Raw genomic sequence first — 16,765 nt, forward strand, 5'->3', positions numbered from 1 at the left:
AGCTAAATTGGATTCTTCGAATTTGCCATTAATCAGCTCGTGTCTCGTGTGGCAATCAAAAGTTCGAACAAAAAAAAATCCATTTCCTCTGCATCTGCGTATGTTTTCAAATCATTTCGAGATGGAATCATCCTGTCCAACAAAGTTTTTGAGTTGCAAGAGATGGGTGGTAGGTAAGGTACCTTTAACGATAGTTTTGTGTTCAACAACACATGATAAATCAGCAGCAGCCAGCTTACAAATGACAATAAAATCAAGAAAAAAAAAAACAACATAGACAGCAAAACACATAATTTCTACAAATACAGTTTTCTTGAAATTGATTTTATCTTAACGACAATCATTTGCAAATAAAAAAAAAATACAAACGACCCTCATTGAAAATAATAAATTATGTATTTATCTTAATCCCATTTTAAGATGATAAAATTTTCTTGTGTTAAAGAGCTTAAGAGTGTCCCAGAGCCAGCCAACACTAAAGGATTACCGATTACTACTATTCTGTAACTCAAAATTCTGTGGGAAGGTAATGAATTATTAATCAACGAAAATAATTTCACTCAAGCGTTTAATTGATGATCATAGAAGCAGTAAATTTATTTTCGAATATTATTTTATTACAACAGCAACCCACCAAGGCTTTTAATTGTTTACTCTCTCTCTCTTTATAGTAGGATGACAATTTTTCGCAGAAAAATTAATGTCTGTCGTTAAAGTTAAATCAATTAAAAACGGCAAAAAGTGTAAATGGAAAGTACATAATTGTTATATTATTTTATTTGAGTTTTAGGAGGAAAATTGTTAGGAAATATCGATTTTTTTTAAAGAGTTTTAAATTATTTTCAGTAAGAAAATAATCTGAACCAAAAACAAAGATGGATTATTTTGCCCACCTAAGCTAAAAAATATTTGGTTTCTTGAACTTTGGCTTATCTAAATACAATTTCGCATATAGCAAAATTGAGTTAGTTACACTATCTATAATTTCTGAACGGGTGGACTAATTTTTATGATTTTTTGTTAAATTTAAAACAGTCAATTTAAGTTTTTTCTTGCTCTATAGGGCAAGTGTTAGTTTCGTGTCAAATTTCGAGATTTTGAACAAAACTTCTAACGTTACGTTTATAAAGAAGTTCAAAAAAATGAAATTGTTTTGTACAAGGCTCTTTTTTTTAGAAAGTGTATCTCCCATATAGATTTCTTGAGTTATTGCATTTTTTTTTTTCCAAAAACAGGTCTAACGATTTCAATTATATTTAGGGCCAATTTTTCAATAGTCAGTTAAACAGTCAGTTAGTACTTATTCCCCTGATAGAGAAAAAATCATTTTTTCAACAGGCAGATATAGCTTATTCCTATGAATAAAACTATCTGCTTCTTTCAGAGACGAATAAAAATTATTCTAAGGAATTATTTCAATAAAAATACTGTGTCAGTTGTCAAAGCTGCTTTTAAATAATTTTGACAAAAAATACAGAGAAGCACAAGAAAACAAAAACAATTATAAATAAAAATGACGTTTAGTTTTGAATATTTTTGAATTTGACAATTTTTTTTGTTACTCTGTAGAATAAATTATTCTTGATTGAAAAATTCAATGTTGTTATCCGATTGTTTATGAGCCTAATAAATTTATTCGTTGAACAGTTAACTGACTGTTTATTAGAAGATTGAAAAATCAGCTCTTAGTGTAACAAAACTGAGTTTTATGTTTTTCTCAAAAAATAATGGAAATATGGCCTTGTCGTTTTTTTTTATGAAAACTGATATATTGGTTATTTTTTTGTACCTATATATATCCGTAAAGGGTGGACCAATTCGAATCAAATTTTCAAAAAAAAAAAAACAGTATAAAATTTTAAAAGAAAATGTTTGTGCATGATTTTTGCAGAATTTCTTTTTAACTAGAAGTACAGGTAAAATAGTACATAAAATCAAGAAATAAAAAAAAAAAAATTGTTACACTCATGAATCTTGGCAAAAAGTTTGCTTTTAGGATAAGAACCAAGTACATAAAAAGTCTATAAAAAAAAGTTGGGTGGAAGGGTGTTTTTTCGCGGACAAGAGGGAGGGGCGGTGAAGGTCAAATATATACTGACAAAAATTGTTTGTCGAATATCATCATATGACACATGTTTTCAAGGTATTTTTTAATGTTGAATCTAATGACATAAAAGTAAAGTCAATACGATTGCTCTAAGAAAAGTTATTGTCGATTAAAAACAAGGCTGCTTGTTTTTTTTTACTTCAACAAGTAAAATATAACCGAAACCCATATGAAAAACATGCTACACTGATAAAATTCGGGATGAAGGTTTTAGATAAAGCAGTGACAAAGGATTCATAAAGTTCTTAAAATTATTTTTGGTGAAAGGGTGTTTTTTTGATGGGTTAAGTTGTATGTGATGAAGGTATCATAACAGCTGACTTAAATTTTATTAATTTTTAAAACTTGGTGTAAATGTTTTGGTTGGTATAAGAATTAAGAATCTATAAAGTGTACAAAATTATCTGTGAGTGTTTTTTTTAAGAAATATGAAATTTGGAATTAGTACCACAAAAACTAGGAAAAAATTGGTAAAAATGTTTCATTTATAACAGAAACCAAGAACCCGAACAGTCTATACAAAAATTTTAGGTTTAAAATTTTTTTTTTTTTTTGGAAATAGGGAAAAATCCGCGATAAGTCCGATAAAATCAATGGTATAAATGGTACCCTTACGAAATTCATTAAACATGTTCTCTTTCAAATGGGAATTACGAATAATGTAAGTCTATAAATTTTTTTAATGTGAAAGGGTGTTTTTTCTTAGAAGTAAAGAAAATATGGGTATATTTGAAAAAGTGTGTAATACTAGAGTAATATTAGTGGTACCCTATTGAAATTTAGCAATTATGTTACTTTTAAGATAAGAAACAAGAATCTAAAGTATCTATAAAAATATCATGGTTAAAAGGGTGTTTTTTTGAGTGAAAACAAAAAAGATTGGTCACCCTAATGGAATTTGGTAGAAACATTGATTTTGGGATAGAAAGCAAGAATAAAGAGTTTTCATAAAAAAAAAATTTGGTGAAAGGGTGTTTTTTTCGAAGAGACAGTAAAATCCGTAATTGGTCCAAAAAGCCAGAAAGTTCCAAAGTTGACTTAAATTAAGAAAAATATGGGAGATATTTACTAAAATCAGACCGTCTGCATACAAAAAAAAGAAACATTTAATTTATTAATTACTTTTAAAATTTTACTATACCTAAAATTTTCTGTGTCTGTTCTTATTTCAACGAATTCTTGTGAGTTTTATGAACAAAAAAAAAAAAATATAAATGCTTTCAAGAGAATGACAAAATGTTGTAGTTAACAAAAAATTAAATAAAATCACAGGCCTGTAAGATTTTTTTTTTTTAATTTTCAGATTGATTGCTCCTTTCAACAGAACAAAAAAGAAAAAAACATTCATTTTACAGATTAAAATTACAAATTTATCGAGATGATTTAATCAATCTGAAGAAAATGACAAACCAAGGTGTTTAATTTTTTTAACTCTCCTTCAAGGATTAAATAAAGCAAGTTTATTGAAATAATTGTGGGTGTACAAAATATTGATGAATTTACTGACTGGGTGAAATTATAACTTTGAAGTCTAAAGCCAAGAGAGGCGTTAATGTATCAAAGTAAATCAGATACATATTATTTACTAGTATCAACTTTTTTTCCACTCAATTAAATAAAAAACTCAAATAAGATTTGTTTTTCTTCTTTTCATTTCCCTTATGGCTTCTTCATGTGTCGTTATCTGTTTCGTTTCCCATATCTTTACTCCATCATTCCCAATAGTCAAATGCAATCTAACAAATCTAACTCCTATAACCCTTTACCAAAGCTCTTTTGCGGGTGCATTTCTTTTCCCCCCCTCACGTCTCGTCGGTCTTATATATCGTCATCTAATCACATCCCAGGCGCCAATGTTCATCTATTTGGGTCAAATAAAAATCCGCATAAATTACATCTTCTATTTCCAGTTCAACATAAAATATCAATGTTACCAACAGACAGCAGCTACCGACCAGAGCCTCCCTTGAACGTGTAGCACGATTTTGATATAAAATTATTTTTTTTCTATTGCTCCCGACTACTCCCGAGTCTAGATGCTATAAATTATTCCATTAAACATTTACAGCTTAAATCTGTTTTTAGCTTCTTATCCATTAAAATTGGACGCGTGTGAGTGTTTTTCCTTCCGAGACGTTGCACGAGTAGATATATGTTGTTTTTATGTTGTCCTTGGGGTACGTTTTCTTTCGATTAACACATAATTACTTTTCCTGTAAATAAAACAACTTCATCTCCGTCATTTTCATGTGTCAATACAATCAAAATTCTACATCCCTCTCCGCATCCTTATACTCACTGAATTTTAATGACAGATCAGATCAGAGAGGAGAAAGGAAAAAACATAATTTCGTTGAATGACTTTTATGTGGGTTTCAAGCTTTAATTCAAAGTTTGATGCTTCACAGTGAAAAAGTGTGCTAAAAATTGGACTATCGATCGGAATTTGAGGTGATTATTATTGGTATGAAGTGAAAAATCTCGATGGGTGGCAGAGGGATTTTACAATTCAATTGGGAATTCTTGTTCGAATTTAAGGGATGTGTGGATTTTGTTGACAGTAATCTCTGTTGACAGCAAAAAAAAAAAAAAAATTTATTGATGAAGGTCACATGGGGTAGACCGACTTGTGTGAACTATTTTTCGTTTTGTGTGCGTTTTTTTTTTGCGTTTTTGTTGTTTTCCTTTTTTAAGGTCAATAGAGCAAAATAAGTTGTTATTTGTTGATTCATCAGAAAAATTGCTCTTTTAAAGATTTTTAAGATATTACCTAATCGTTTTAGCAATTTGGAAAAATCAATTGTTTATTCTATTTTTGTATACATGTACTAGCACACCGAAAATACAACCACCTAAAATTAAGCGAATTTCTGCATGTTTTTGCCAAGATGACCTCCTTTCTTAAATTAAGGGGAAATCCACTTTATTTGAGATGAAAATCTTGTTATTCTTATGATAATTAGAAAATTTTGACCTTAAATTAAGTTATTTATATATTTTTATTTTTAAAATTAAATTTAGATTCAAATAAAAAATTAATTAATTTTGTAGTCAAAAAAGTTGATTTTTTGAATTCAAATTGAAGTTGAATTTTGTTTTAGTTTTTTTGAAAACTTTAATACATCATATTTTTGGGAACAATTTTTCAATGAATCTGTAATGGGTGTTTTAAAATTTTTTAATATTTTAAATTTTCGTGTTATGGAACACCCAAAAAAAAAAAAAACGGAGATATTGCATATTTTGTAAAACTAGTCTGCGGGTTTTTTTACCTTCACCAATTGCAAAAATTCTATATTTCAATTTTCAACTACGTTTTGTTTTTTTTTTTTTTTACCTCTTTTATTAATGAACCTAGACTTAAAAACTTTAAAAATACTTATTGTTCATCGTTTTTCCTTCTTTTATTATTTTAGACATTTACTTCAACTCGAACTTATTATTTTTGAATAACAATATGTATTTCCAAATCTATATACATTTTTTTATATCACAATCGGTTAAAATTTGTTTTGAAAAAACCCAGAATTTTGCATTGGATTGGAATCCTTTAAAAGTTTTGAAATACAGAATTTTGGATTTATAGAATTTTGAAACACAGAATAGTGGTATAAAGAACATAAGAGACCGAGTTTTGGCACATTCATACAGAATTATGACCCTTACCCATTGTTATCAATTTTTTGGATGAGGACTTATAGATTGATTAATTCCATCGTTTTACTAAAAACTTAACCCTGTAACTTTTTTTTTTCTTAGGAGAAAAACCATAAAGACTAAAGAAAGTGAAACCTTACTTTGACTATACTGGATTTCATTAAACTGTTTAATTGCATTACAAGATAACGGTACTTGCACATGAAGGGTAATAATATCCAATTTTTAAAGATCAAAATAATTCTACATTTTGAATACTTTTTACCTTATACAGTAGCATAATATAAAAAAGTACGTATACACCACAGTGACCATCAAAATAAAATCTCCTTCATCTAAACACAGCACGTAATTTTTTCATTAAAATTGGTTCCATATATTAAATTGAATTTCTGAATTCAAAGGCAAGAAATGGATTGCGTTGGATCTACGCGATAATTTTGACAAATCATTTTTTAGTTTTCTTTGAAGTCCAAAAAAATAGTTGAAACTTCAAAAATATTCCCAAAACTTATTTTATAATCAAAATAATTTCCAAAAAACATCTTGATAAATGTGTGTGTTTTTTCAATCTTGTGAATGAATTTTATTTAAAGCTTTTCTGAAAATTGCATACAATTTTTATTCCATTCATTCAAAAGTGAGAGATAAAAAAAGTTTGCCAATAAAATACCAAAGCCAAACCCATTTCTCAAATAAGTCTGCCTTTTTTCCTTCAATTTTATTCCAATAGATGCTTTTAGCATCTATCCCAAGAACGAAACGATGAAGGTGCACAGCAAAATGTTCTCAATAAAAAACCTTAAATTCGAACGACTGTCAAGTTAACTAAGGATACCAGAAAAAAAATAAGCAAAAAAAAACTTACAAATCTCCAACTCAACGGTAACCCGCCTGAATAAAGGAAAGGTGAAAGAATGAACATTGATTGTATTGTAAAATGAAAAAAATAAAATGAATGTAAGAATTCTTTAAAATACCCTTATTATGATTGTAAAAGGCGAGGAAAGTAAGGTCGTTATTTCGTGACTTTCTTTTTATATAGACGTTTTTTTTCAGTTCAAACAATTTACCGGCTACTAAATTCATACATTTTTACTCAGAAAAGGATATAAGAATAAAAAATATTTTTTTTGCTTTTTTATGTTTCAATTGAAATTTACCCAAATATTTATATACAAACAAAATATTAGAACATAACATATGCACACAAATTACACTGAGAAAAATTTAATTCTCCCTTCAAGACTGCTAATATTATTAGTAGATAAGTGAGACCCGAATTCAAGAAGGAAGAAAACCTGCAAGATCTTGAGATTGTACAAAATATTTTAGGATAATTTTATTTTGTCTCTATTTTTTTCTGAGTGTAAGCTTGTTATCATTTTACCACACAGAAAAAATGAAATACATATAAATATCAAATAGATTGAATATAAAATATGAAAATTCTATTGTCATTTTGTTATATCTTCCGAAAGACTAAACTCTTTAATAAAATATTGGATTAGGTACCTTAACAACGTATATTTACAGGGGCCATGTTAAGCCAAAAGGAAAATAATTTGTATTAAATTACATCATTGCCCAATACAATTTTATTATTTTGAGTTAAATCTATGCTTTAAAAAGACAAGTTTAATTTTCAAAAAAAAAACAGAATCCTTTAAAATTTCTTAAAATTTCTCTTTAAAATCAATGTCAGTTCTTCAATGTCACAGGGTTAGGTTTTAATTTTTGGTCTTGAATATACAAAGGTCACAGAGCTTAAGAAAATATTATAAACAATAGAAGAACAGTGTCGGAAAGATTTTAAAAACATTTTGTCTTTCATTGTTATGTAAAAGGGAGGTATAAGGTTCATTGTTCATTCTTTGGTATTGTTTTTGTGTTCTGTTTTCATAGAAAAGAAAACAAAAGATGAAATAACAACTATTGTTTCCTTAAAGACTTTAGTTGACAGGATATAGGATAAACTTTTGGAAATTTAATTTCGATAAACTGAATTAAAGCGACTACGTTTATACTATGTATCAATTTTGTATTGTATTATAAGGAGCACGTATTTTCAATTGATACTTTATACGATACAACTTGACTATCTGCTTTAAAATACTTTGAAAAATATCGATTTTAGCTTTCTTTAAAAAAAAAAAAAACAAAACTTGAGATGAAAACCTTTTGTAATTTTATTGCAATAGAGACTATAGAAAGGTTACGTTCAATTTGTTTTTGTCTGCACGTGTTTGACCCAGGGTTGTAAAAATATCAATTAAAAAAATGCATTTGAAATAAAAAAAATATTTATTGCAAATAAAAAAAATTGCATTAAAAAAATTATTTGTTACAACTGAAAAAATGTTAGCATTGAGTAAAAATATTTTGCATTAGAAAAAAAAACTTTATTACAAATAAAAAATTATCTACATTCAAAAAACAAAAATCAATGCAAAATGTGTTCATTAAATATTTTTTTTTTAAATTCGTTGAATTTCTTATAAAAATTGGCTATTTGGCCTTATGTTAGCTTCACTATAGTTGAAATAGCTAATCTATTGTCAAATAGCCAAAATTGTAAGAAATTCCACGAATATAAAAAAAATATTTAATGCACACATTTTGCAATGAATTTTTTTTTATGCAAAATAATTGTACTTGCAATAAATATTTTTTTTTCATTGCTAATATTTTTCAGTTGCAATTAATTTTTTTTAATGCAATTTTTTTTATTGGCAATAAATATGTTTTTTTTTCAAGTAGTAATTTAAATCAAATGGATTAAAAATAAAATGATTTTTTGCAACCCTACAGTTTTTAAAACTAAAGAATTTTCGTTACATTTTGATACTTAGGTATTAGGTTCAAGCTTCTTTGAATTCTTCACAAGTCCTGGAAAACAAATAAACTTAATTTTTGCCATCAGCGAAGGAACACTTATTGTTGTTTTATCAAAGCCAAAAGTAACGCTCCGGAATGCCTATTATTCATGTGTTAAGAAATAAGTCGTTTTTTACAATAAACTAGGTTGCCGTGGCTTGATTTAAAATATTTTGTTCATTTAATTTAATTTATACAAAAATTGACCAAAAGCTTTTGCTGAATCCATTTCATTGGGAAGGACAACTTTTTTATAGAAAAAACAAAAACAACAGTAATTAAAGTAATAACGTCAGCACTTATAACAAAGCGTTAGTCATCATTCCAATACCCAGCTCAATTCCTATAACTAGAACTTTCACTCGGGCTATACCAACCAATAACAATGGAAAAGTCTTTTGAAAATCATATTATGCCGATAGGTATCAGACTTATGAATTAGATATCAGGATGCATAAAACCTACATCTGCACTATCAGAATTTTCTATAGGATCTCGATTATTTGTTTGAATTAAATATTAAATAATTTAAATACATTATGAGCTATAATCCATTAAACCCTCGTACTTAATATCTGAAAATTATCCAAACAAAATCAAGAACGATTGAATTAATTGATTTTTCCCTTCAACACGGACTTTTTGACCTTTAGATTTTAAAAAAATACTAAAATTGATACCAAATGTATTTGAATGAAGTTTTCTATTCTTTTGTAGATTAAAAAAAAACTTTTGTTATTTTTTTTGTGTAATAGTAATTTTAACTTTGCTTTTGAACAAAACATATGTAAGTGTTGGGTAAAATTTTCAACGAAATCTGTGCAAAATTTAAATAACGTGTCAACGAGTTATGCATTTTTATTTCAATATTTTACTTTCATTCAAGAAAACGAAATATAGGTAAATCTGTCAGAAAAAAGAGACACAGATTAAATTTTATTTTTCCATTTCAACTTGTATCTTCCAATTCATAAATGTATGGTGTCTGGTTGAGAAATATTTTCTGTCATTTCATTTGAATTTTTTTTTCAAACGTACAATATCGTTTGAACATTGAATAGCAAAAAATGAAATGTAAAGTACTCACATATTACCTTGTCATTTGAAAATTTGTTGAATCACAAAATTTGTTTTGAAATTTCCAAAAATTATTTCTTCATTTCAATTCAAGATTTTTAAATTTCATGTTCTAGCGGGTCACTGTGGCGTATGTGTAACATTTTTTATTTATTTACTTTCGGGATAACTTTAATATTTAACACCCTTGAAAACTATTTTCGAGACAATTTTTTTGAAGAAATTAATGTTTACTTATTTAAGACCTATGTAACTCCACTTTGATTATCACCCTGCACCATTATTTAAAAGTCAACGCAGCAATTTTTTAAACTTTTCAATAGAAAATAAAAATTTCCTTGAATAAACAACAATAAAAAATTCCTTTAATCGATGAGGATAATAAAAGAACCCTCTACACGCTACTAAGTCATTCTTCACACGTTCCATCGCAAACTAATAGCTTAAAGATTCTTGACACCGTTCTAATGTTAAATCCAGAGAAAACACTGCTGATGGGTGGCTCCATAGCTAGTACCTACTATAAAACGGGAAATACTTTATAAGAAAAAAAGGTTTATCAACACAACGATTCAATATCCCTTCTTTAATACAACATTGAATACATATACATATTCGCAATCAGCAAGGATTTATCGTTGTTTACATTGGTTGATTCAATTTCTCCGGGTTATATTCAATGTGTACACAAAGGACAATAAAAGCTCCTGTCAAGTTGTCTCGCCTTGAACAGGTGGTGTGTGCATTATCTTTCTATTGCGTTCCCAGAAGGAAGTTGATGATTTAAATTATAACAAAAAAAAAAAAGGTGAGAAAAAAAAAAACATCAAGGGAAATGATGACAAGGACATTCGACAAATTTGACTTGTGACAGCATCTTCCTGAGAATATTTTAATTTCTATGGACATAATGGAGGAATAATATCACCATTCACCACCCTTCAAGGGTTGTATAAATATTTTTTTTTGAAAATTTTCTGAATAAGACGTAAGCTGAACAAACGGCGGCGGTGGTATATTACTTAAGTTAAGGAATTTTTGTATCACTTTGGCATCACTGGTTGCACATTTTTCGCTCGATGAAGCTTTTGCTGGGTGAATATTTTTTTTTTTGTCTTAATGGAGCGATAGCAATTTGCAATTTAATGAAATGGCTTCACAATGCATATCAAACAGATGTCATTTGCATAATATTTCTTGTTTAGTTGTATAGAATTTGCTTTTTCTTTTCTTTATCGGTGTTTCGTTTATTTTTTCTTTACTTTCTACAAGTTGGTTGATGATTTTCAATTGGGGGTACAGTAAAAATGCTTGACTTGAACGTAGGACGTTTTATTGGAATGCAGATTTGACATCTTGCAGTCGTAGTTGATTTAAATTATAATGGTTTTTGTTTTAAAATAAACTCGTCATTTTGTTTCAAATGTTTTTATTGTTTTAGAAATTCTACAAATCAAGATTCAGAGAGCCTTTAGAATATAAAATGAGTTTTGTTTCTATTATTAAACTAATGGAATATTTTATATTTTTAGATACCATTTATTATTTCTACTTCAATTAGAACAGAACTGATGAGAGTTTTGAAAATTAATAGAATAGGTAGTAATATAAAACAAAAATAGAAAATAAAGCATTGAAAAAATTGAGTATCATGTTTGAAGTGTTATAATTTCTAAACGGTGAGTGCTACAAGAAAACTTTTCATAGCAATTATTTTAAGAATAAGCTAAGCTACAAGTTTGTATAACATAATTTTTATCTAAAACGAGAAATGTCAAATCAATCTAAAGATAGTTTAAAAAAAAAAAATATTGTGACTTTTGATCTCATGAAAAAAAATCTCATTCATAGATTGTAAGCTAACTCAATACCAGCCAGTGTACCAAAAATCAGCCAGTTAAAATAGTTTTAACTTGAAAAAATGCTCCAAAGCTTTCCCCTATAAAATTTTGTTGTAGAGTTACCCATTTCTTAAAAAAACACCGAAATAAGACAAAAAAAAAAAAATGGCTTTCATGACCTGCCCTGTCTCACTGGTGGAAGTTACAGTAAAGTCAACTATGACACTTTTATTGACCAACCAACTATGAATAATATGTTTTTTGATTCATTGAGATAGCATAAAATTCAGCTGAGCTGTATAAATAAAAAAACTTACGTGTATTTTGTATTGGAAATCTTAAAACTTAAATGGCGAGTGCTAAATCTTAATTTTAAGGAGTTACAAAAATCGATGGTCGTCTTAAAAAAAAAACTCCATAATAAATACCTATAATATATATATATATATATATATATATATATATATATATATATAGTATACATAAAAAAAAAAAAAATTTAAAATATTACTTTTTTTAAGAAAAAATCACTAAAGATTTTGAACAAACAATTTTGTACAAGAATTTAAATGGCAACTCAAAACCCAAAGGGATTTTTCAGGACCTTTTAGAAGTAATTTTATACTTTTTTAATATCTCTTATAAAATTTCTCAATTAAAATTAATTTAATTTCTTTTATAAGTTTTTACTCAAAAAGTTGTACCTACCTACAATTTTTAGTATCACAGTTTTGAGGCAAAATATTTCAAGATTTTTATCAAAATCAACATTGCGGTTGGATTTTGCTCAAATTTAGTATAGAAAATAATTTTCATGCAATTTTAAAAATAGCTTTTTGTTTCTATGTTTTCATGTAGGTAACGTTGATATTACTAAAAAAAAGAAAAAAAAAGGTTTGGATTCTTTTCTTTTAAATATTTATTTTTTTTTTTAATTAATTTTTTTTAACGGGGCATGATTTTTCTTGAAATTTTGATTTAAGGGGGGAAAACCCTCTGGAATTTTTTAATTTTTGCATTATTATTTTTGTCCCTAAAAATTACATTTATCAACCGAAGAAACAATTTTATTGGTCTTAGCCTTGAATGAAGACTCAAAAGACCCTAGATAGTCCCGAAACCCATGCGTTCCGAGCCTACCACAGTACAAAAACGAAAACTATAAACTCATTTTTCTCGAAACACATTTTTTTCCGCGCCGTGCAACGTAACTCAAAAACTAATGAAGCTATCGACTTGAAATTTGAAGCAAATTACTCCTTGAATCATTGGCCATTGCATGAACCTAAAAGTTGAATTTAATTTGTACAGTAAATATTTTTTTTTAGCTACTTCCTTGTAAGGAAAACACCTTTTTTTTCGTTTTTTTTATTTAGGTATAATTTTTATTTTTCATTTTTAAAAAATAATTTTAGGTTCATGCGTATTAATATCATCTAACGGAAAAAATTCTCCCTTTTGATATAAGATGGTTTCCTGGACCTGTGCGTTGCACGGCGCAAACTAGAGGCGCCAACTTTGAAGGGCTCTAGAGCCGCCATTTTGTTATTTTTTGATTTGAAAAAATTTGTACAATACTTAATAATGTCAGTTATATCTTGTTCTTTTAAAAATTTTAATAAGTGCCTTCAGTTTTTCATAAAAAATTATTGAAAAAGCTGTCGTCCAGAGGGTTTCCCCCCTTAAGATGCTGTTAATGTTAATTTTTGGTTTAAAAAATTTATTTATACTTAATAAATTCTTGAAAAAATAACAATGTGTTTTTTTTTAAAGCTTCATAAAAAATGTTTTGGAAATTGATTTTTTAGGACTTAAATTAATTCAAAAACTACTGTAAAAATTTGGATTTAGAAGAATACATGTACTGCGGCGGTAAATAGAAAAACATTTTTTGAATTGTTATTAATGGTGCCTGCCACACAACTGTTTTCTTTATTTCTTATTTTCTCGAAAAAATCTCCAAAAAAATATTTTTCCGGATAAAAAAAAAAAAAAATTGAAAATTAAATTTTTTGAAAACAGATAAATGAAATTCTCTTGAAATTTTGATTTTATATGTATGTAGATTTATATTTCCTTTTAAATGGCATACCAATTTTTTTTTTTTTTATTTTTTTTTTAAATATTTTTGTGTATAGAGAATATACAATTTATGTAGTAAGAATAATAGTGGCCGTAATAAATATAAAAAGATTATTATTCAGTGCAGCAACAAATCTGAAACCCTCGACAAAATATTATATGTTTGGCAAAATATTTTATTTTTTTGCATTCAATAGGTACTATCTGCAAGTATAATTTAGTCAAAATTTTTCTATCTTATGTTTATTTATTTAAAGACTTAAATCGACTATGGTTGTATATTAATTCATTAATTAATTCGACATAGCATAGGAAAAGATTTAATTTGTTTTTACAAATTTCTTTATATTATATCTGCAGCATGAATAATCCCAAGAGTTTGTTTTTAGAATTTTTTTTTAAACTCTACAAACAATTTACAGCTTTAAAAACAATGAAACAGATTGCACCAAAAAAAAAATATGCATACATTATGTCCAAAAATTTGGCAACTAAAATGACTTTTATTTTTTCCAATGCGACTTTGTGACCTACATTTTTAATTTAAAACTTTAATATTGATCCAGGATAAAAACCCGCATAGAAAAAAATAGACAAAAAAAGGAAATAAAATAAAATAATTTAAAACTCCAGTTTTCCTGTTGTAAAAACAAAACGAACAAAAAAATTCCAATTTATTCACAGATAAGTTTTCACAGTTTTACATTTAATTCTATCCGGTATCTATCTTGATCATTAAAACCAAAAAGCTGTGAATGTGTGTTTGTGTATATTAACTATATCGAGAGACAGAGGTGTGCAAATTTTAATTAATTTTTTTTTTTTTTTAAATTTTCTCATCCTCAGGTATATTCAATGGGTATTATAACGTTCGAAAAATACCTCCTCTTCAATAAACCAGTCAATGCGCCATCCGAAGCGATTTGCATAAATTAGCTTTTATCCCTTATCAAGAGAGACACACAACACACCAAGTCTCTATCTATTGATAATCAAGCTTTTGGAGGCCGTTTATTAAAAATCAGCACGACTCTGAAGACTTGTACGCCTCACAACAGTCACCAGTCGATTGTCAATTCTATATCCGAATAGATTAGCAACAAAAAACTAATTATCAAGAGTGAGAGTATTGATATTTGGCGTAATACAACACGAGTCTCGAGATACCATATCAACAGGAAGAGGTTAGGAGGGAACTTTGCAGGAAGGTCCCTCTGTCTATGTCATGAGTCGCCATGTGGACGTACATGATGGCAGCTGCCCGAGGAGATCGGGCAAATTCAATGTTATCCTCGAGACGTCGCACTGAAAGTGAATCATCACCCAAATATGGTTACAAGTAAGTTCAAGTCCGTGTCTTCCTTTGAAAAAGGTCCGTTTTATTCACCTTCACTTTGTTCCTCTTGACAGTCTAACCCGTCCATTATATCGGACAACCAGGCTAACTGGAACACATGCTGGCAGTACCGGACTATGCAACCAATACCAACAATATCCGCAGTACGGCAACCAAATGTTCCATCATTCGAACTCGTATGCCTCGCACCATCATGTGACGTCAGCAGCGCCAGCATTTACTGCTGCCCCTCCATCGACATCGTCAAACCACAGCCAAAACAGTCAGGACGAGGAGGACAGCAGCTTCTTTGGTCCAATGTCAAATGAAAATACTACGACCACGGCTAACACCAACACGAACAACCATCATGCCAGCAACCTTGGCGAACGAAATTCAATACCAAATCATATCCTGGCCGTTAGTCGTTCGGAAAATGTTGCCTCGGTTATTGAACAATGCCAAGTCGATAGAACCGCACCTCCTGTATCTGGCCAACAACTGAGGTCTTCCAATCGACGAGCTAGCAGCATCAACGATGACGAGGAAGTAGATTATCTGGAAAGTGTGATGGAAAATGGCAAGCAAATGTCAAAGGTGAGTTAAAGCTTAATTTAAAAAAAGTTATTTTTTCCCCCCAAGAGTGGATGAAGAAAAGGGTGGGGGTGGTTTTTTGGTCTATAACAGAAAATTTATGTATAGGAATCTTTAATTAACCCCAGACAAGTGCGAGGTCTTGTTTGGGGGAATTTTATCTCTACGTGCGTGTCGAAATTTCATAGTCAAATTTTAGAATTCCTGACTCCTGACAAGCTTCTCTATGGAATGTTTAAGCTTCAAGGAAGTGTTTTGGGGTTTTATGAATATTTTCTTTTTTTTTATTAAACATTTGAGGGGTAGCCTTTAAAATGTTAAGACATAAATTATTTAATGAGAATTTTATCGGATGTGTCATCTTCATCTTTTAAAACAACTTAATTAGGTTATTTGTAGGTATAAAGCAGCTGGGTATATGAGTATGAGACGTAACAGTCTGACGGATCTAGATATATTTTTTTTAACGTGGTTTTTGTATAATTAGATGAAGAGGCGTTGATGTTGAAATAATTTTTTCCCACGGCTATGATGATGGTTTTCTATGTTTGTGAGTGTTTTGTTTGGCAATGAAAATTTTCCCTTAGGAGGTGTTTTTTTATTTATTTTTTTTTTTTTGTGAGAAATTCAAAGAGGTTTCTGTGTGATGTTGTTGTATTTTTCAGTAAAAAAAACATTTAAATTACTTCCACATTTGTACATTCCAATTATTTCCACACATTTGACATTCATGTGTTTTTTACTTTTTGTATATAATATGAACAAGTGTTAGGGGGTTATGGGATTATAAAGGGAAAGAGAAGGCAAAAGACAGAAGGTTTTTGTGTTCTTAATACAAATTTTGTCTGGAGGCTGAATTTTCATTTGCATTTTCTTCTTTAAATTAAAATAATGTTTTTGTTTTTGAGAATTATGTTGAAGATAATTATTATTATTTTGTTAACTTAAAATGTCTAAAGGGTTGGGTTTATAGATTTTTTAAGGTTTAACTCAAGTCTTTATTTAACATATAAGCTGGCCAAGAAATAATAATTAATCATCATCATCATAAATTATATACCCAACGAAAGAGAATGACCTCTAGAAGTGCAGAATGTATTTTTTTTTTACTTTTTTTTAACCAAAATACCAAAATTAAACAAATTAAAATTCGATATAAAAAATAAAAAAAAAAAAAAAACAAAACAAAAACAA

The 16,765-nt window shown here is 28.4% G+C and overlaps 1 protein-coding gene across 1 annotated transcript in view; it reads left to right on the forward strand.

The window, feature by feature from the left end:
• Positions 1–16,765, forward strand: part of LOC129915403 (cyclic nucleotide-gated cation channel subunit A) — a 150,083-nt gene that overhangs the window by 66,936 nt on the left and 66,382 nt on the right. Inside the window, exons 2-3 of the mRNA XM_055994921.1 lie at positions 14,488–14,980; positions 15,052–15,574. Of these exons, the coding sequence (XP_055850896.1) occupies positions 14,877–14,980; positions 15,052–15,574 (627 nt within the window). The 5' untranslated portion in view covers positions 14,488–14,876. The remainder of the gene's footprint in view (positions 1–14,487; positions 14,981–15,051; positions 15,575–16,765) is intronic.

Source organism: Episyrphus balteatus, chromosome 1, assembly GCF_945859705.1.
Source record: "Episyrphus balteatus chromosome 1, idEpiBalt1.1, whole genome shotgun sequence".
NCBI classification, from domain to species: Eukaryota; Metazoa; Arthropoda; class Insecta; order Diptera; family Syrphidae; genus Episyrphus; species Episyrphus balteatus.